The sequence below is a fragment of the Phlebotomus argentipes genome, unplaced genomic scaffold (assembly GCF_947086385.1).
Source record: "Phlebotomus argentipes unplaced genomic scaffold, Phlebotomus argentipes genome assembly scaffold_4, whole genome shotgun sequence".
Lineage (NCBI taxonomy): Eukaryota > Metazoa > Arthropoda > Insecta > Diptera > Psychodidae > Phlebotomus > Phlebotomus argentipes.
The window spans coordinates 3,155,503-3,175,369 of NW_026776174.1; the positions used below are offsets into that span (position 1 = coordinate 3,155,503).

The 19,867-nt window shown below is 43.1% G+C and overlaps 5 protein-coding genes across 5 annotated transcripts in view; 4 read left to right on the plus strand and 1 right to left on the minus strand.

The window, feature by feature from the left end:
• LOC132257537 (serine-rich adhesin for platelets-like) overlaps positions 1–5,245 on the plus strand; it is a 25,986-nt gene extending 20,741 nt beyond the window's left edge. Inside the window, exons 8-10 of the mRNA XM_059754491.1 lie at positions 203–2,091; positions 2,550–2,868; positions 3,108–5,245. Of these exons, the coding sequence (XP_059610474.1) occupies positions 203–2,091; positions 2,550–2,868; positions 3,108–3,440 (2,541 nt within the window). The 3' untranslated portion in view covers positions 3,441–5,245. The remainder of the gene's footprint in view (positions 1–202; positions 2,092–2,549; positions 2,869–3,107) is intronic.
• LOC132257921 (SET and MYND domain-containing protein 4) lies at positions 5,242–7,335 on the minus strand. Its single transcript, XM_059754982.1, has 3 exons — positions 6,839–7,335; positions 5,660–6,764; positions 5,242–5,604 (listed from the first exon to the last, which is right to left on the minus strand). Exons 1-3 carry the CDS (start codon positions 7,333–7,335, stop codon positions 5,260–5,262), a joined length of 1,947 nt encoding a protein of 648 aa, XP_059610965.1. The 3' UTR covers positions 5,242–5,259.
• Positions 7,336–7,791: 456 nt separating this feature from the next.
• On the plus strand, positions 7,792–19,441 carry LOC132257922 (uncharacterized). The gene is made up of 14 exons (XM_059754983.1): positions 7,792–8,068; positions 8,484–8,798; positions 9,893–10,166; positions 10,233–10,820; positions 10,950–11,921; positions 12,213–12,361; positions 12,409–13,557; positions 13,621–13,710; positions 14,310–14,574; positions 14,632–15,059; positions 15,610–15,811; positions 17,042–17,169; positions 17,232–19,103; positions 19,167–19,441. Exons 1-14 carry the CDS (start codon positions 7,984–7,986, stop codon positions 19,358–19,360), a joined length of 6,711 nt encoding a protein of 2,236 aa, XP_059610966.1. The 5' UTR covers positions 7,792–7,983; the 3' UTR covers positions 19,361–19,441.
• LOC132257571 (serine protease 33-like) lies at positions 10,972–11,971 on the plus strand. Its single transcript, XM_059754540.1, has one exon. It carries the CDS (start codon positions 10,987–10,989, stop codon positions 11,953–11,955), a length of 969 nt encoding a protein of 322 aa, XP_059610523.1. The 5' UTR covers positions 10,972–10,986; the 3' UTR covers positions 11,956–11,971.
• On the plus strand, positions 12,280–13,902 carry LOC132257562 (serine protease snake-like). The gene is made up of 3 exons (XM_059754530.1): positions 12,280–12,361; positions 12,430–13,557; positions 13,621–13,902. Exons 1-3 carry the CDS (start codon positions 12,295–12,297, stop codon positions 13,782–13,784), a joined length of 1,359 nt encoding a protein of 452 aa, XP_059610513.1. The 5' UTR covers positions 12,280–12,294; the 3' UTR covers positions 13,785–13,902.
• Positions 19,442–19,867: the final 426 nt, after the last annotated feature.

A 19,867-nucleotide genomic window follows, 5' to 3' on the forward strand; every position in this document is an offset into this window, starting at 1 on the left:
TCGCTGGTCAAATGCAAATTTTTCCCAGTGGTTTGAATATATGTAGTTTATGCTTGTGGACACATTTATTATTCCTCATAATTTCCCAACAACTTCACCTTTTTTTTCATTATCTATACATATATATTTATGGTGTGTTTTCGCCTCTGTGAAAGCAATTGTATGGCTTTCTGCATTAATGCAATCTCATAAATTTTCACAGCTTATTAACGAGGACGCCTTGTCTGAGAGGGAACAAGAACAAGAACTGGTGGATTTGGAGAAGAAGGAGGACAGTGACGACGCAATGGCATCTAAATTGAATCCCGACGCCCAGGAGTTTGTTCCATCATCGCCAGTTAACAACTCTGTGGGTGGAATGAAGGAGAACAATCATCACTTCAATATTCTGGGGTCGGATGAGATTCTGGCGCAGAGTCCGAGGAAGGGCAATGGTCAGCCTGACAATGCACTGTTTGATCTGCCCGATGCGGATCAGTTCAATGCAGACATTTTAAAGTGTCCCAATGAAATGGATGGAGTGTTCTTGCCACAGTCGCCGACAAACTACCAGGAGATCAACCTGAAGGAGGCGATGCATGGCGATGAGAAGAAGGACGAGAGTGTGGAGGACACGTCAGAGAAGTCACCTCAGTCGACAGATGACCAAATCAATGATATTATCAAAAATATTCCCTCTGCACTGACCATCGGTGATACGGTGCCTGATGAAAAGGACCCCATGAACATGTCCTATCACCAGGACATAAACGATGGATCCTTCTCGACTGATCCGCACGATATGAACTCAGTGCACTTGCTTCCGTCGAAGGAGGAGCTCGAGGATGCATCTGAGGAGGACAACAAGGACAATGCTGATGTGGGCGATGAAGCGCTGAAGGCCGAAGAGGATATGTTCCAGAGTGAGCCTGAGCGCGAATTTGTGGCTGAGTCAGAGAAGCCAGAGTCGGAATTGGAAGCGGCATCAGTGTTGTTGGACTTCGCGCAGCAGAAGCCAGTGATGGCGGACTTATTGGTTGATACAGTGCCTCAGGGTCACGTTGATGTGACAGACTTAGATTCGGACTTTACAGGAATGGTGGATCAGGCGAAGTTATCACCGGATGCTGAGGAGTTTGTGCCCAATAACAGGGTGGAATCACAGGGTGTAGATTTGAGTTCATTGCCAGAGTCTGAGTTCACGGGCAAGAGTCAATTGGAGGAGAAGGAGATGACTGTTGAGGACTCACCGGAGTCGGATCACTGTTTCCTCAAGGATTCGGCGACTGATTTGCTGGTGACACAGGAGGCTGTGGTGCAGAGCAAAGTGGAGACTCCGCCACCAACACCTGCCGCCACGAATAATGGAATGATTGAGATTTCTCAGCGTCTGACTAGTCCTGAACCCCAGAAGCTCATGGAGGCGATGGAGAAATTGGCAGAGCCATTGGCTGAGGAGACCAAACCGGAGGAGAAGATTATCGAGGAAGTGAGTAAGACTGAGAAGGAGGAGGAATCTGTGCTTCCGGCTGTGGCTGCTGTTGCTGGATTGGCTGTTGCGGGTGCTGCAGTGGTTGCTGTAACGGCGACCAAAGAGGAGGTGAAGAAGAAGACAGCAAAGGCGGTAGAAAGTTCCAAAAAGGAAGAGCCAAAGGCTAAGCCTCGCACAACTAAGCCGGCGAGTGCTGGTGCAAAGCCGGCAGCAACTGCAGCGCCCAGGACGTCCGTTGGGACAAAGGCTGCTCCAGCTGCGGGAAAAGTGTCTCCAGTGAAGCCGCCATCCACACTCACAGCGCGTCCAAGATCAAGTCCAGCGACCACAGCCACGAAGTCTCCAGTCACAGCGACAGCCAAGTCGCCCCTGACAACAGCCAGGAAGCCTCTGACATCACCCTCAGCCGCCGCGAAATCGCCATTGGCCACATCTGCTGCTCCCAAGACGACATTGGCCTCTCGCACGTCAACCACAAGATCACCCCTGACCAAACCAAATTCTGCCACGGCCACGAGGACAGCGACTGGCGTGACTGCACCCAAGACGAGCAGCAGCACTGGAGCGACGAGTGGAGTGAGGAAGACAACTTCCACGACTTCGACAGTGTCAACCACAAAGTGAGTTTCCTGCATGACGTACAGAAAGTTTTATAGTCTTATATCAACACTTTTCCAATTAACTTTTTCCAGAAGTTTTCAGAAAAGTTTCTGATGGAGTTTGCAAAGAGATTGTTGTTGGAAATTCATTTTATGCTCAACTGCTTGGTGTCATTGAGAAACTTATTGCAAGGTTTCATTGTGCAATATTGCATTATTGTTTCCTTTTTGTCCTCATTTATTCAAATTTATGAAGATATATACATTTGGAATTTGAAACGCAAGATGGTGAAGTTTCTCAATGAGTGAGCAGAGAATTAATTTGTTTTCTCGGAACGAAAGCGCTTTTTTATGAAGCATTAAATTACTATTTTACAATGCATTTAATAATATAAAAATATGCGCTGTAAAAGTATAGTTCGAAAGATTGTTGAGGGTTGATAAGTGACATTTTTCATGTTCTCTCTGTGGCTTTTCAGGAATCTGTCGACAAAACCAACAGTGCTGTCGGCACGGCCCAAAGTGTCTTCGACAGGTGCTACGACGGGAACGAGCTCTACCACGACAACAGTGGCGAAAACAACACGCACGACACTCTCGACAGCCAAGCCGAGAGTTCCGAGTGCAACGACAACAACTACGACTCGAACAGTGTCTGCAGTGAAGGATAGCAAGGATGTGGCGAGCAAATTGGCGCCCAAAACAACATCACGACCACTATCGGCAACCACGAAATCTCTTGCGCCCAAGCCCACAATCACATCGACTTTGAGGAAGACAGCTGAAGCCACATCCAAGGTGAGTTCATTGTTGCTTAATCCTGGATTAACTAGAGAAAATACTAGACATTGAGTGAGGGAGAGAAGATTAAAGCCACTGTGAATGACTCACTTTTTTCATGTCAAGTGCTCAATGGTTTTTTTTTTATGTGTGTAATATTATAATTCTTTGGGGTATTTGGAGCAGATGTTGTATAATCAATATTAATTGTTTCGTTTCCTTTCACTCTCTTCTCTCTTTCTCGCTTATTCAATTAGGTTTCAGCCACCACAACTTCGAAGAATGGCGTGAAGACGACCACGACAACCACCACCTCGACTGCTAAGAGGCCGGGATCTCTGACGTCGCGCACGACAACAACAACAACCAAAAAGACAACAACCACGAAAGTGGGTGCAGCGGCGACGGAGAAGAAGCCAGTGGCAGCTGTGACGGAAATTAAGACGATTGAGGTGATGGAGAAGCTGTCGAATGGTGATTTGCTGCACTTGGAGGAGAAGGTGGACGGTGTCGATGTGAAGAAGGAGGTGGAATCTCAGAAAATTCTGGACAATGCAGCACAATTGATAATTGACCTCAAGAACGACTAAGTAGCTTTGAGTCTCTCTGAAAAGATTTTGTCACTTGAACTTCATCATCACTACTTTATGAAACTAGGGAAACACAGAAAATGGGAGGGAAGAGAGAGAGAGAGAGAGAGAAAAGAAGGGAGATTGGATGGATTGTGGGTGTGAAGATAGATGAGAATATTGAACTTATAAACTATTAAATACTGTCCCTTCGTGTGACGTTGTAATATGATTTATATGTGGGGAGATGAGGAGTTGTGAACAAATGAAGAAAAAAAATATTTTAATTGATATTCTGGGCACAACGAGGGATTTTGTATCCTATAAGTTTTAGCTGCAGTTGAAATAATAACTTGTGTTTATCGTTTTCTCAATATGAAGAGAGCGATTGTTTTAAGTTTGTTTCATTTAGGGATCGAAGATAAATCAAAAAAAAAATGTTCGCTTTGCACATTTCATTAAATGTATTTTATTCTACCATTTTGTTTGTCAAAAAGGGACGAAATATTACCTTAGCCTTTATCCAAAAAAAACACGTAATCTGATATGCATACATTGAAATATAAAATTATCGCAATACTAATAATTCAATATTGAATAAATAATGGTCAATGGACGGAGGACTTAGGGAAGAGAGAGTGTACTGAAGAAGTGTATTATTGAAATGATGAATGAGAAATACAGATGTGGAAGTAGTGATTAAATCTATGTGCTTATCCTACAGACGAGGAAATAGATTTCTGAGAAGGATTTTGCGTGAGAAAATACTAGAAAAAATATGCACGTAAAATTGTAATTCTTCAAAACAAATCCTTATTAATCACATACAATTTTAACACATAAACTATAAAGACGACAAGAGCGATGATAAAGTAAGTGGAAGAATGTTGTCTGACGCGCTGCTTGGTATTGAATTTCATTTATAAAATGAATTTGACGGCTTCAATAGACTTTTTGATGCGATAAGAGACACGCACGGAAGGACGAATTCGGTGGCAAAGAATTGAGTCAGATCAAATTAATGTTTCGAGTTGCCTGTTGAATGTTGCTTTGCCTTATTACAGTTTTTACTATGTATTTTAAAAATAACAGTGAGTAAATAACAATTTTGAAAGATAATATTAACAAGTATAATATCATAATGCAAGAAATGGAAAGTGCGAGCAATTTAAACTTATAGTTTTTTTTTTCCTTCTACGATGTCGTTTGACTTACGAAAATTATGAAGTATTAATAGGAATTTCAATATCTTTATTTGACTTTCTCTTGTAATGATTCTGTTTAGACTGGCAAAGACTTTTCTGTTAATTATGTTTCATCCAAAAAAAAAAAATTATGTTTGTCCTTTGAAAATGAATGTGTTGACAATGACAAAAATTGGCTAAAATATGTACTCAGTTTCTCGTGCAGGACAAAAAGGAAGGGAGTTTGAGAGGAAAAAAATCACAGATTTACATAAATTTACTAAATTAGTGAAATTGCACGAAGAAAATTATTGTGGCTTTGTTTTTATCAAATGCTTTTGGATTTTATTTTTAATTGAGAAATGAAAAAAAAAACTTCATCATTTTAGAAAGCTTATCCTTTTCCTTGATGATTTTACTAGAGATATTACTACAACAAAATTTAACTCAATTGAAGAAATTCAGCACGTTTTATTTTTTATTTTTTTTGGGAAATGCGACACAGCAAAAAATGAAGTTTATATTTGAAAGAGAAAAAAAATTACAAGAACAAAACGTATAACATAAGATTTTTCTAGATTGTAAAGCATTTCTTACATATATTATTTTGATATAAAATATATTTATAAATTTTATGGAGGACATCATCTTGTCTTTTACACCACGAAGCGATTTCCGTACTCCAGCAGGCAATCGCGGATGTTCTGCTGGCACAGCACGTAGTCCCGAAACGGAGGCACCAGAACGTCGCTCATGAGCTTGAGGATCTCAATGTACTTGCGAACGGCCTCGTCCACACTTCCGCCGCGATGGAGTCTCTCAGCTGTGCGGTTCATCACGTCGATGTCCTGCATCGCCTTGAGGCCCTTCAGTAGGTTCGTGAACTCTCCGCAGTCCACGCAGCGGATCATGAAGTCGTTGGTCTCCACAGGCACGCAAATCACCTTTCCGCAGTCGTTCTTGCTGTCGCAGCGGAAGCGCAGGAAGTCGTTCTTCATGTCCTGAAAGACAAGTGATACAATTAACTGATGGTTATTTGATAATCAGCTGCTTTACCTCAAAAAGAGGCCAATTCTCCTGACACGCCGTGCACATGCAGTCGAAGTAGTAGATTTGCTTCAGCGTTTCATGTCTCTGCTCGCGATCTTCCTGCGTGTACAGTGGTCCGTAGTTCTCAGCCACGATTTCGCCAGCCTTGATGTTCTTAATGGCGTGCACGAAGACCCGATTTCCGCGGAAGTAGCGCACAATACCTGGATCGCAGGAGTGATTAAAGAGTGCCACGGTGGGATACAGAGCTCCGCCGATGAAGATCGTCTTGCGATCGGGACTCAGCGGTGTCTTGCCGGTGCGCAGTTCAAAGACTTCATGAGTGTTGAACTGAAGAACTTGCAGGGTTCTCAAGATGAAGCCAGACATCTCATTGAACACATCCTCACTCGGATGATCGGCGAAAAAGTCGCCAGCCGCCAGACATTTCGCGAGAAAATAAGCCATGACGGCGTGCTGAAAGACATCATTCACCGATCGCTGTTTCACATCCACCTTAAAGAGGTTGCAGACTTTGCGGAAGTCGCTGTTGGGGAACTTTAGTCGCTGCTCGAAGGGATAATCTCCGCCGTTTGCCACGAGTTCGTCGCGTATCTTCAGGAAGTAGTCAACATTCTTCTGTGCCAGAGTTCGGAGGCTCAAGTGGCAGATGATCGACGTGCCCGATCGCCAGAGAATCGGCAAGATGCCACACTCGTGCCGATGGTAAGTCTTCACAGCGATCTCACGACACTCGGCCGAGCAGAAGAGCGCATCTGAGCACGTGGCGCAGCAAAGTGGCGCCAAGAACCTCATAAAGCAGTGATGGCAGTGCGACTTCGCGCTCCTCTCCAGGAGAGCTGAACAGTGAGGCAGTTCAGCCACGATTGTCTCACCAACGTTTATGTCTGCAGAAGCCTTGGCGAATCTTCCCTCGCTCTCACTGAAGTCATACGCGAGGGAAGGATGAGTCTGAGAGACATCTTCCTTCTTCACTTTCTGCTTGCTCTTCTTCTGGCCACACTTTTCGATGGTCTTTGTCAGCATCTTCACCATGATCTGAGCATCGCGCTCCATCTTTGCATGTTTATCCTCCGGAAGTTTCGCATCGTCCAAGGCAGTGATTGTTTTCCTGCAAAATGGTCAAGAGATCAATTTGAGAAATACTTCAAATTCCACTCAGAGAAATTGTGAAAAAGAAGTTACTTAAAAGCCTGGAGAGCTTCTTCGTGTTTCTCCTGAGCCAGGTAACATCTCGCCTCACGTTCTATCAGCTTATATCGCATCTCCCTGGGATAGTTCGCCTCGATGGCCCTTGCAATGTCCTTCAGTGCCAAATCGTGCTTCTCCATGTGATAAAGAGCCGCTGATCTGTTGGCGAAAATCACCGCCAAATTGCCTTCTTCATCGCTCGGTGTTGTGAAGTAGCTTTGATTGTAGAGATCAAGGGATTTCCGCCACTCCTTCTTCTGGAAGGCATTATTTCCCTCTTTCTTCAGTGCCAAAGCCTTTTCCAAGCACTTCACTGTCTTTTCACGCGGCACAGTGAGACTTTTCACTGCCGAGAGGCGCGACACAAATTCACATCTCTCCCGATCAGTGGTGGCTTTGGAAAATCCTTCAAATTCCGCAGAAGACACAGAATTGACCACATTATTGCAGAAGGTCTTGAAGAAATCTTGCGTCTGTACTATATTTTCCATATTATTGCTCCAAATTGAAGAAATTCAGCAGAGTTTTCGGCACAGAGAGAAAAACGTGAAAAATGTGAAAGATCTATTTATAACTGACACGATCACGTGTAGTTACGAAGATCCCATCGATTTTCTATGTGTGCAGTACTAGATCGTATTTGAATTGAAATAAACGATCTTCTCTTCACAGCCAGCAAACGATCGCAAAGTGATCATTGTTTCAAAAAATGACAATTTACCTAAATTATCATGTGAACTTTTCATAAAGGCATGTGAATTGCCCAGGTCAGCTATAAACTAGTCTTGGCGTTCGCTTATCACGTCCTTTATTCTTCTTGCTAAATAGTATTGCCAATGTTGCAATGCACATATTTGTCTGACCTTAAGTCTCTAATGGGTTAATAGGAAATCGATGTGATCGAGCAATGGCGATGAAGTTGGTCGAAGTACCAGATTTTTCGCGGGCGAACGATCGTCGGCATTCAGTCGTTTGTTTTGCCTCCATGCGTGCTGACGTGCCGGAGTTCATCGCTCAGTGAATATTATCATAATTGCACTTTACACGGAGATCATCTGCCTTTTCCACAGTTCCTTTGTGATATTGACACTGGATGGGCGCTTGGAGTGATTTACAGCCAATTTTGAAGTGAATCAGCCATGCATCGGCACTTTTATACATCAGCAGTGCTTCAAGTATCTCTCCTGGTCTTGATCTTCTGTGCTCCAGCGAAAGGTCAATACGGTAAGTTTGTCAAAAACAAGATCAAGAAGCAATCTTGACTTTGGGATCATTTATTGGGTTGATCAGTTATATAAGATTGTTTTCTCCAATTTCCCGCTATTGAAACATCACAAGTCTGATTGATAAGCTGGGGATCTTTTCTCGCTCCTCATCAAGTGGATTTGCAAAAATGAAACGCGGGTATTTCCCACAGCGATTGATGTTTGGAATTTACATTAGCATGACAAAATAGGCACAATAATAGTTTAGAGTGTTTCCCAAATGTCTTTTCTCTCTCTCACCTTACTATCACCAAACTGTACACTGCAACACATCTCAGCGACACGAATAGTCATTCTGTGTGCCCAAATTTAAAGCCAAGGTCTCTCAGGGTCTTTCTCAACGACATTTTTGATGGGAAGTTGTCTCTTTCCAGAGGGTGACTCATGCACACTGGACAGCGACGGCTCGGCAGGAATATGTACATCGATTAGAAACTGCCCTCAGGTTCTGAACAGTCAAAATGCCACTCCGCAGCGATGTGCCTTCATTGGATTCGATGAAATTGTGTGTTGTCCAGCACAATCTGGCCCATCATTCAGCCAGACTCCGTCCATCTCCACAAACTTCGCCCCTGCATCTCAGTCAAACACCCCCAACAATCCCAACAATCCATCTTTTGGCAGCAGTGAAGAGTCTGGATTCGTCAATATACGCGGCGACGACGGAACGGACAGGATAAGCAAGAGAAGTATGTGTGTTTAATTGAGTTTCTTATCAAGCAAGTCACTTTGAGATGTTTTGCGCAATTCCAAGAATTCAGTTTTGACCAAAAAAAAAGCTCGTCATTAGCAGTAACAATGTGTTAATTTGGATCGTGATCATGTAAATTATGTACATTCATTTCCCCTCAGTGTCTAGTTAAATCACTGTGTGATACCATGGTTGACAAGCATCACAAGCATGTTGAGAATTCTTTATTAATTCTGGGAATTGTAATACCTATTTTGCTGCAGAGTAATCACATTCACACCGTAAACAGTTTAGATTAGAATAAATTAAAGCAAGGGAGTTAATCACAATGAAGATTTGAATTTCTTGCTTTATAACCGGAATTAATTGAACAAGAATGATCTTAGATTTCACAGCTGGTGTATAAATTTTCACTTTTTCAAAACATTTCCATTGAATAAGTAGATGAATGAAAAATGGGTAATTAATTCACTTTGAACTGATTATATCTTCTCAAAGTTCTACTAAAGCAATTCATTCAGGTAATTTTTTAACCGCATTTTCAGATAAGATCATGTAAATCTACATAAAGAATAATGTATTATAAATTGATTTATTGTTAGCTTTAAAATAATAATGAATGAAAGAAACTGCGTATCTTCTCGCTTAGTGGCATGTGTCTTACATTATATTATCATGTCATATAATGTTCTGTCAATAGCAATTAAGAATCAAGAAAAACGTGATTTCATAGAAGCTTCAGAAGGAAAAAAGTACCCCCAAAAATTGCGTTTGGCCAAAACACAAGAAGAAAAAATACAGAAAACCTTGTGAAGGAGAAATTAAAATTGTTATTAAACATAACAATCTCTACAAATATTTTTAAAATAGTTATTGTATATTCTTGCCGTGCGAAGACTAATTGTGTGAATTTGCAAAGCTACTTTTTACTGCCTCTGTCGCAGAAGAATTAGCAAATTCTCATGTATAAATGATGATGGTGTGAACAGGCCAGTAATCTTTATGCATTGATTTTTGTAAACCAACATTCACCGTTACTTTAGGAATATTTTAAGCTTCACAGGATTTATAAGACATTCGTCTTCTTCACAGAATGCGACGAGTATTCCAAATTGACCACCAGCAAGTTCGCCTTTGTGCCACTCGTGATTGATCCTCCTGTTTATGAGGTGGAAGTTCCTCAGTGTGATTACAGCGTGCCGCTAATTGTGGGCGGAGAAGAAGCTAAATTGGCGGAATTTCCCCACATGGCGGTTCTTGGGTGGGACAGCGAGAGCGTAAGTCAGGTCATCGAATGGAACTGTGGCGGTGTCCTGATCTCTGAAGACATGATTCTCACCGCGGGTCATTGCGCACATTTCCGAGGGTGAGTGTGGAGCGTCAATCTCTCTAAGTTAAGACAGTGTTGAACAAAGAACCTGAATGATTTCAGAGTCCCACCAAAGTACGTCCGTCTCGGAGATCACAACTTGGCAGAGGCTGACGATGGTGCTGATCCTCAGCAGTTCACCGTGCGAGAAGTGATCAAGCATCCAGAATATCGACCACCGGCGACGTACAATGATATCGCCCTGATTCGGATAGAAGGACGACCGAGATTGAATAAGTTCGTGAGACCGGCGTGCTTGTGGCAAACCGCCAATATCAACTACACTCAGTGTGTGGCCACTGGATGGGGGCAGATTGACTTCTCGGGTCCCAAGTCCGACACCTTGCTCAAAGTCACGCTGGACATCATCTCCAATGATAATTGCTCGCCTCTCTTCGACATCAATCGAAGGCTACGCCTGGGCATTGTCGAGACACAAATGTGCGCAGGCTACTTGGACGGCGGCAAGGACACATGCCAGGGTGACTCAGGTGGACCGATCCAGGTGGTGACGCCGGGCAATATCTGCATCTTCCACGTTGTCGGCATCACGTCGTTCGGCAAGTCCTGCGGCGGAGCGAACACGCCAGGAGTGTACACGAGGGTGTCAGCATACTTAGACTGGATAGAGTCCGTGGTGTGGCCGGGGCAGTAGTCTGAGAACTACCGTGCCCCCGTGTGTGAGATATAACAATTTAATATGCAATATATAATGTTTTATACACTGTACTTCCCGACCTTGGTGTAGAAATCTTTCGCTGTATCGCTTGATCATTATAGTCGATGCGCAACAGGTTGTTTGTGTCTGATTAAAGGCATGTGTTTCTCGTGGGGGGGAACACTTCCCGAAAAACCGCTTCAGCCGAGCAACATTAGTGGTCGAGTGATCGTCATGGCGACAGTTGCCTGGTTAGTGCTCGCGAGTTGCTTGCTCAATGCAGTGCAATCGAAGCCCGAGCGCGGCTCGATTATATATCCCAAGGATGAATTTCCACCGGAGAGCAATTGTATTCGTCATTCCGCGGATAAATTCCAGTTCTGCGCCAACAGTCCCACAACCGATTGCCCATCGCTGGATTTGGGACATGGCAGTGCCTTTGGACACGCTCTCCTGGGAGAGGTCTTCGAGAACAAGAGGATTGTGTGGAGATGCGCAGGATCACTCTTGGCGCCTCAATTCGTGATCACTTCTGCCCACTGCATCACCAGCTTGGACAACATCAAACACGTTCGCATCACTTCGAGCGCCACGGAGACAAATGAAGTCAAATCAACTGATGTCTCAATCAATCACACAATTCTCCACCCGGCTTATCACGCCAAGAAGCTCTACTTTGACGTGGCCATTGTCCGTCTCAACAGATCAGTGACGAACTTTCAACCGATGTTCCTGCCCACGTCTGACCTGATGAATCAGACATTTTACTTGACAGGATGGGCAAAAGCCCAGCGCAATGAATACAATGTCGCTCTTGATCCAATGGAGATGATCACAAATGACAAGTGTTCAACTTTTTTCCATCTTCCTGAGCTGAGAAATGGCATTCTGGCCAATCAAGTGTGCGGAAAAATTCCTGAAAAGAGCTACATAAAGCCCTGCACAGGTTCAATCTTGAGATCACTCGAAACCACCACACACATTTTGGTGGGCATTCCATCATTCACCTTCGGTTGCACCAATGAGCGGCCCCTCGTCTTCACCAACATCGTCTTCTTCTCACCCTGGATCAGGACAATGGTGGAGAACTTCTGGCAAGGAGACTGCGGATTTCCAGAGAAGAGATAATTGCAAACGGACAGTGACAAACAACCATATATCAATAATATAATAACTAAGTTTCTGACAGATTCGGAGAATCCCAAGAATAAATTTATCTTGCCCAGGAATGCAAATATGACATGGGACAAACGAGTGTGGGCACTTGTTAAATGACTGGTCAACTGGCAAGATTGCCCACAAGTGATAATAAATAAATAAGCACCTGACGAAGAATGAAATTCACAAAAACAGGTTTATGTCGTTTTTATGTGATTTCCTCCTAGGTCGCATTGTGAGGTGGCCGAAGCATCCACAGCGATCTCGTCGCTTATTCAGTGCAAAACTCTCTCAGCACTTAGTGGAAAAATGATTATCGTGACGCTGTTGCTAGTTCTACTACAAATATCTCTCAGTTCTTTGACTGTTGGCCAAGGTAACGTCCAGTTATACATGTAATTGTGCTTCTTCCTTTGCTCACAGTCGCCTTTTCTCCCCTTAAAGCTGACATTCTGTTTCGGGATGACTCCCCAGAGGTGGGCAGTGAATGTCAGAAATCCGCAGGAAGTGGCATATGTGTATTCCCCGACAAATGTCGCGTCACCGCCGAAATGATCAATATGGGACAGCCAGAAATTTGCTTTTTCCATCTCCAACGAATACCAGTGGTGTGCTGTCCCAATGCGAACTTAATTAGTGATACGCCCGAACCTGTGCCACCTTCGCCTGCTGCACCTGTGTCTGTTGCACCAGTGCCTGTTACACCAGTGGCGACGCCCGTTTCATCTTTCCTGGATGATCTTCCTGCTTCCACAACTTCCAGTTCTTCAACCACAACATCTTCTACAACCACCACCCCTTCAACTACCACGACTCCACCTCCCGAAACGAGTACCAGCAGGGTCACTCAACCAGCGAGAAGAACCACTGCTTCTACCAAACCCTCCCAATCGTCTGAGAGTCCAACAGAACATCTCTCAATGAGACTGAGTGATAAGAAATGCATAGAGTACTCTCAGAACTACACAGGGAAGGAAAAGCTCTACTATGGTATCGTCCAGGGAGACTTTGCGGGTATTAGAGAGTTTCCTCACATGGCAGCAATTGGAGCGCAAGATCCAGGAGGAAGTGACATCATTTATTACTGCGGAGGAAGTCTTATTAGTGAAAAATACATTCTAACAGCCGCTCATTGTCTCACGAGAGGCAGTCCATCGACTGTCCGTCTGGGAGATCGCGATCTCTCAGCAACTGAAGACGATGCTGATGTCAAGGAGTATGAAATTGATAGAGTATTTGTTCATCCTCGCTATCGCAGTGCCTCTGTGTACAACGATCTGGCACTACTGAAACTCACTGAGGCAGTCAAATTCACACCCTACATCCGCCCAACTTGCCTTAACACCTTAATGAACCCCAATCAAACGGTTCTAATAGCCTCGGGTTGGGGACACACTGCATTTGGTGGAAATGAGTCGGCAGTGCTGCAAAAAGTCCCCCTGGATGTCTTCACAACTGAGCAGTGTGCCACTCATTACACACCACAAAGAAGACTCGCTGATGGACTGCAAGAGACGCAGCTTTGTGCAGGATCAAGCAGTGACGGGAGAGATACTTGCCAAGGGGATTCAGGTAAGGATGCGCAATTTTATTGAAATAGTCTGAATTCAGAATTGTGACTTGTTTCTTTTCCAGGTGGACCCCTTGCATACTCCAAATATATTCCTGAGATCAAAACTAGCATGCACTATTTAGTGGGAATTACATCCTTCGGCAAGAGTTGCGGTGCCATGATCCCGGCTATTTACACCCGCGTTTATTCCTACCTCGATTGGATCGAGAGCATTGCCTGGTCATAACTGGATAAAGCATAATTATTCTCAAGTGTTGTGATTGAAGATTGTCTTGTCTACAGTTACAGATAATAAAAAGTATATAGACTTTGTGGGCACTGAAACAGGTTTACATAAAACACGATTTGTTGTGTTTTCTTTTGAACTAGAAGGCATCGTCTCGGAGCAGCAAAAGTTTTACATTCACTGAGTTTTACAGTACCAAATGAATCCTTGTCCAATTCACTTCTGTTCACCGCTGTTTTAGTTTTTGAAATGATTGGACTGTTTAGAATTTTGACAAGTGAGATTAATTGTATTTTGCTGCTTTTTGTGTTGCTATTTTTGTTTTCGCCTTCAAAAAGTCAATCAGGTAAATAAATTTTTAGAAAATATTCACTGACGTTGATCATATTTTCTGAAAACTGACCAATTTATTCAAGATGACCTCAATGAGAAGAGAATCAGCGAGAAGAGTAAGCATGAATGCCTTCCACATCCACGAGATGTCTATTTGCATTTTATTAACTCTGGTATTTCTGAAATTTAAAGAATGCGAGGAATATGCGAAATATGCGATCGTAGAGAGCTTCTTCACCCCACTATTGCTGGATGGGCCCACATTTTCCGTCGGTGTGGCTGAATGCAAATATGATAGTCCATTAATTGTGGGCGGGGAAGAGGCTCAATTGGCTGAATTTCCTCACATGGCTGTGGTCGGATGGAACAGCAGCAGGGATAGTGATATTGAGTGGGGCTGCGGAGGTGTTTTGATCTCTGAGGACGTCATCTTAACAGCCGCTCACTGTAGTCTTAAGTATCACTGACTCAAATTTAGTGATATTGCATGGAATCTAATTGCATGATCTTTCAGGCAAAAACCAGAGTATGTGCGACTTGGTGATCACAATCTTGTCAAGGATGATGAAGGAGCTGAGCCTCAGCAATTCACAATCAAAGAGATTATGAGACATCCAGAATTTCACGTGCCGCAGAAATACAACGACATCGCTCTTATACGCATTAGAGAAGCAGCAAAATTGGGAAAATTCGTGAGACCAGCTTGTCTTTGGCAGTCTGAAACTATCAATTATACACACGCGATAGCCACTGGTTGGGGTCAAATAGAATATTCTGGGCCTAAATCTGACGTTCTTCTGAAAGTAGCACTCAATATCACGTCCAATGAGAAGTGCAATGCTCAGTTTGATATCACTCGAACACTCCCCAAGGGAATTATCGAGTCTCAGCTGTGTGCGGGCTTCGAGGGCAGTGCAAAAGACACTTGCCAGGGTGATTCAGGTGGGCCAATTCAGGTGGTAGCGCCTGGGAACAATTGTATTTTCCACATTTTGGGGATTGTGTCGACGGGAAAGTTCTGCGGCAGCGGCAATACCCCGGGAATTTACACAAGGGTGTCATCCTACCTAAATTGGATAGAATCTGTGGTGTGGCCCCAATGAAGACCGCTATATAACACCATAAAAAAAATTACGAAATTAAACCGTTGACAGAGGATTGTAAACTCATGTATTAAAACTTCCCGGCATCATTGGTATTCCTCGAGTAAAATACCCAGTGATGCTAAAGAATTCCCCATTAAAAGCTCTGCCTTTACACCACTCTATGAAATAATTACACCTTCGGTTTTGGCACGATCGTGGGGATGATAAAGGTATAATATCATTTATAAAAAGGCTGTCATCAAACGATGAGGATCAGTGTTCGTCACGCAGCTGATACACTTCGATGGCGTCTACCATGGCGAAAATCATCATCTTGCTCGTGTTTGCGAGTGTCTTAATCAGTGCCGGGCAGTTTGTGTTCGATCCTGATTTGATCGTCTTCCCAGACGACACCAATCAACTGGGCAGCAAGTGTCTTCGTCAATCCGACGGGAAGTTGGGCATTTGCTCCAAAATTAAGGATTGCCCTGGCTTTCCCAAGGGCACGGTCGCCAATATTTGCGATCTAACCGCTCAAACTGTGTGCTGTGCTCTGGAGAACCTCAACATCACCGGAGATCGCACGCAACCTGGGAACCAGATCAAGGTGTAATCGCATGGAACCACAGCAAATTGTTCTGTACGAAGATGAAGACACAATAAAGTGACGATAAGAAAGGTCACATCATCCAGCAGCAATAACAATCATTTTCATTTTACACTTTAAGAGCCTAATTTATGAAAATAAAATTCATTTAACAATGTCAGTGGGTGAAATAAACTATAAAAAAGAAACTCTTTTTTTCGATAAAGCCTGCTAAATTTTTTTAACTTAATAAAATCTGATTATCTTTTATGGTGATTCAAGTGTGATATTTACAAAAAAAATGTCAAGGAATTTATCATCAAAAGAAATTGTTATGACTCGAATGCTGATTAGTATTCACCACATGTCGATATGTATGCATATACTTAACACGTTTCCTATTTTATTTTAGTATTTAACTTGTCATTAAATTTCCTAAGAATCAATCTTTACAAGACATGTGCCAATGAATTAAGCACAATACTGTAACATTGTATGTCTTTCAATAAATATTATCCAGCTAAATACAGGTTTCTCGTGGTGCTGACTGCATAGTCATTATCTCTCAAGTATTTTGTACATCTCCTGCCAAAAATTTCATAAGACATTTTGTAATACCTTTAATTACACAAGCGCAGATAAATTTATGATAGGATTAATTCATCTTTCACATGACATTAAAGAGATTTTAACACAAAAACCGTGGGCTTTTGGAATCAAACAGGTTCCATTAGAAATATGCACACAGGAAATATTCGTACCGAATTGATCTTGAAAATCGTTCAATCTCAAGATTGAACATATCATTATGTTCACGTTTTTCCTACTCGTAAAATCTGGGCCATAGAGGATCGATTATGGTTTTTCGGCATGTGATGTTTTTGCTATTTGTCACTGGTGGTGATTAATTATTTGCTCGCGCAGCTTTTCGATGGCTGGATTCTCCCAGTGGAGGCAATGACTCAATCTAATGATGGAATCTTGAACGAACTTTTTGGTTGATTTTCATTGTGCAACTCCTGGACAATCCCCTCCAACGTTGCTCACTTTCCAAGGCATTGGGTTCATCTTTTTCTGATACGCGATAAATGGCTAAACGTGATAGAGAAGAGGTGAATGGTGGTGGGCATTTCAGGGCTACCAGGTAAAAGATGACAGAAGATTTTCTACAAAACGCAAAAAAGCATGCGCCAGTTTAATTGAATTCACAAACAGGTTTACGCGCCATGACGTTATTTCCCTGGTCAATTCAGAGGTGTCCGAGGCATCCACACTAGTCGGCTCTCTTATTTTGTCAAGAACGCTCATGAGACATACATGAGAATGTATCAAGTTGTGTGGTGGCTGTTTATTTTTCCATTTCCTCCCAGTGCCGCGCAAGGTAAGTGTACGCGATAAGTGTGGTAATTATGTGACATCTTCACGAGATTCCGTGCCTTTCAGACGGCATTGTCTTCAGGGATGACTCGCTCGATGTGGGAAGTCCCTGCACTAATCCCTCGGGCAGAGGCACTTGCATGTTTCTCGAAAACTGCGGCATTTCCATCCGTGAAATGTATAATCGTCAGCCATCGATTTGCTACTTCCATCAGCAACGCATACCCGTGATTTGCTGTCCCACCGACAACGTTATCAATCTCAACATCAACATAAATGTACAGCAAACTCCACAGACGATACAGCAAATACCAATTATGAGTGATTATCCTAATATTCCAACTAATCCTCCATCTGCCTTTCCTGCATTTGCAACTCCAGCAACTTCTACTCCTCCAGCCACTTCTGCCCCTCCAGCAACAACCACCGATCTCCCCAGACCACAAAGTGTAGTTCCAGTTATTTCCAATAACTTCGCTGACAAATCTCCAGATTCTCCCACTGATTCACCGAGTGTTTCGAGTGGAGTTTCTGACCTTTCGGGCAGTTCAACAGCTCCCACGCTTCCCCAATTCCCTATTGTCTCCAATGAAATTCCATCTCAAGTTCCCGCTACTTCAAGTGAAAGTTCAAACATTTCAGGCGGTTCGGCTGATGATCAAGTGCCACCTGAAAATAGTGTTCCCAAACCAGCGGATAAAATACCTCAACCATCAATTGATTCGCCACCAGTGCCAAGTGATTTCCCGGGTCTGTTGAACGATCTCGCCACTACCACGCCTTTCCACGTAGATCTGCCAACTGATTTTGAGAATGATAGTCCCGATAGCGCGAATCTCTTGCCATCATCATCGGAAACGAGTGTTCCCAAGCCAGCGACTACAACACCTGAACCAGCAATTGATTCACCACCGGTGCCAAGTAATTTCCCGGGTTTGTTGAACGATCTTGCCACTCCGGATGGCGTGGATAATCTCTTAGGCAATGCCCCAACCAAAGAACACACAACTTCAAGTCCCTCTGAAATTCCACCAATCGACAATGTTTCCAACTCCTTGGGTTCAGCAAGTGTTCCGAGTGTCGCCAACAATTTCGGTGATCTCTCAACGGACAGAGATTCGGCAAGTGTTACTCCCACTTCTGACCTTGACTTCCTTACACCCATAAACAATATCACGCATAATATCACATTTGACCCACCGGACAGTACTCAAGTATCAGTCGAAGCGACAACCACGGTGGAAACTCCTCGCGTGATAAGAGTGAGCACGCTAAAATGCAGAGACTATTCACAAAATTACACAGAAGACAGCAATAAAGCCACCACAAAGCCAGTCTCCGACATTGACACTGTTGACGGAGGTTTTTCCGTGCTCGGGGAATTTCCCCACACGGCATCAATTGCGGCCGACGATCCAGAAGACGAGAATGGACTGATCTTCTACTGTGGTGGTACTCTTATAAGTGAAAGGTATGTGTTGACTGCTGCACATTGCTTCGTGCGAGACAGTCCAACAACCGTTCGACTTGGCGGCTTGGATTTGGACACCGATCATGAGAAAAACAATATTGTGGATCTTGGCATAGAAAGTGTGTCCATTCATCCTAATTTCCGCGCCAAAGCAGTGTATGACGATCTCGCACTGATCAGGCTCAGTGATGATGTGATATTCAATGACATTATTCGACCGGCTTGCCTCAATGATCGCGAGAGTTCCAATGGTCCAGTATTGACGACGATTGGATGGGGAAATGCAGCGTATTCAGGAAGAACATCGAGAGTTCTACAGAAAGCGCGCGTCAAAACTGTCCCATTGGAGCAATGCTCAGTATTTTATCCATCAACACGAGGATTTACTGATAGCATAGTAAATACACAAATATGCGTAACCGCAAAATCAAGCGCAAGCGTAGCAAATCCTTGCATTAGTGATTCTGGTGAGAAACTCCAATGCAAACTACTGCAATAAATTTAGCTGACCGTGAATTTACATTTTTCAGGCGCAACACTTTCAACTGCCATGTGGGACGCAAACATCTCCGCCAATATATACCACGTTATTGGACTAATGTCCTATGGAAGGGGTTGCGAAAATACTGCCCCATACGTTTTCACTCGAGTCTACTCATATTTGGACTGGATCGAGAAGATTGTGTGGAATACGACGGACATTTCGCAGTTAAATAATAATTAAAAATATTGTGCTATAAGTAATATTAAGGAATATAGTCTGGCGAAGTCATGAGAGAATAAAACAAAGAATGGTCAGTTATTACCCATGCAAACGAGTTTGATGACTGGCAAAATTATTGAGAAGGTAGCATTTTGCTCTGGGCAAAGAAATCTTCATTCGATTCTCTTTAAAAGAACAGTTTGGAATAATTGAACGGTTTTTCGGCAGAACTGTAGTTCAAAGCAAGGTGAATTTTGGCGAAAACCCGATGTGATCATTTATATATATATATATATATCATCTGTGTATGCTTATGGTTATTCTAAAGAATTTTGAGTCAAATAAAACACACAGTTTGGTTAAACTTCCCTTTGTATCGTTTGATTGATGTGCGAATGTTTAATGAATATAATATGATTCTGTATAATACATGTGGCTTTCCTATTTCCATATCTCTTTGAGATATTTTACGCCTCCTGGCCTAGGTCTATAGTAAGTGATGGTGCGCGTGTATTCATATATATATTT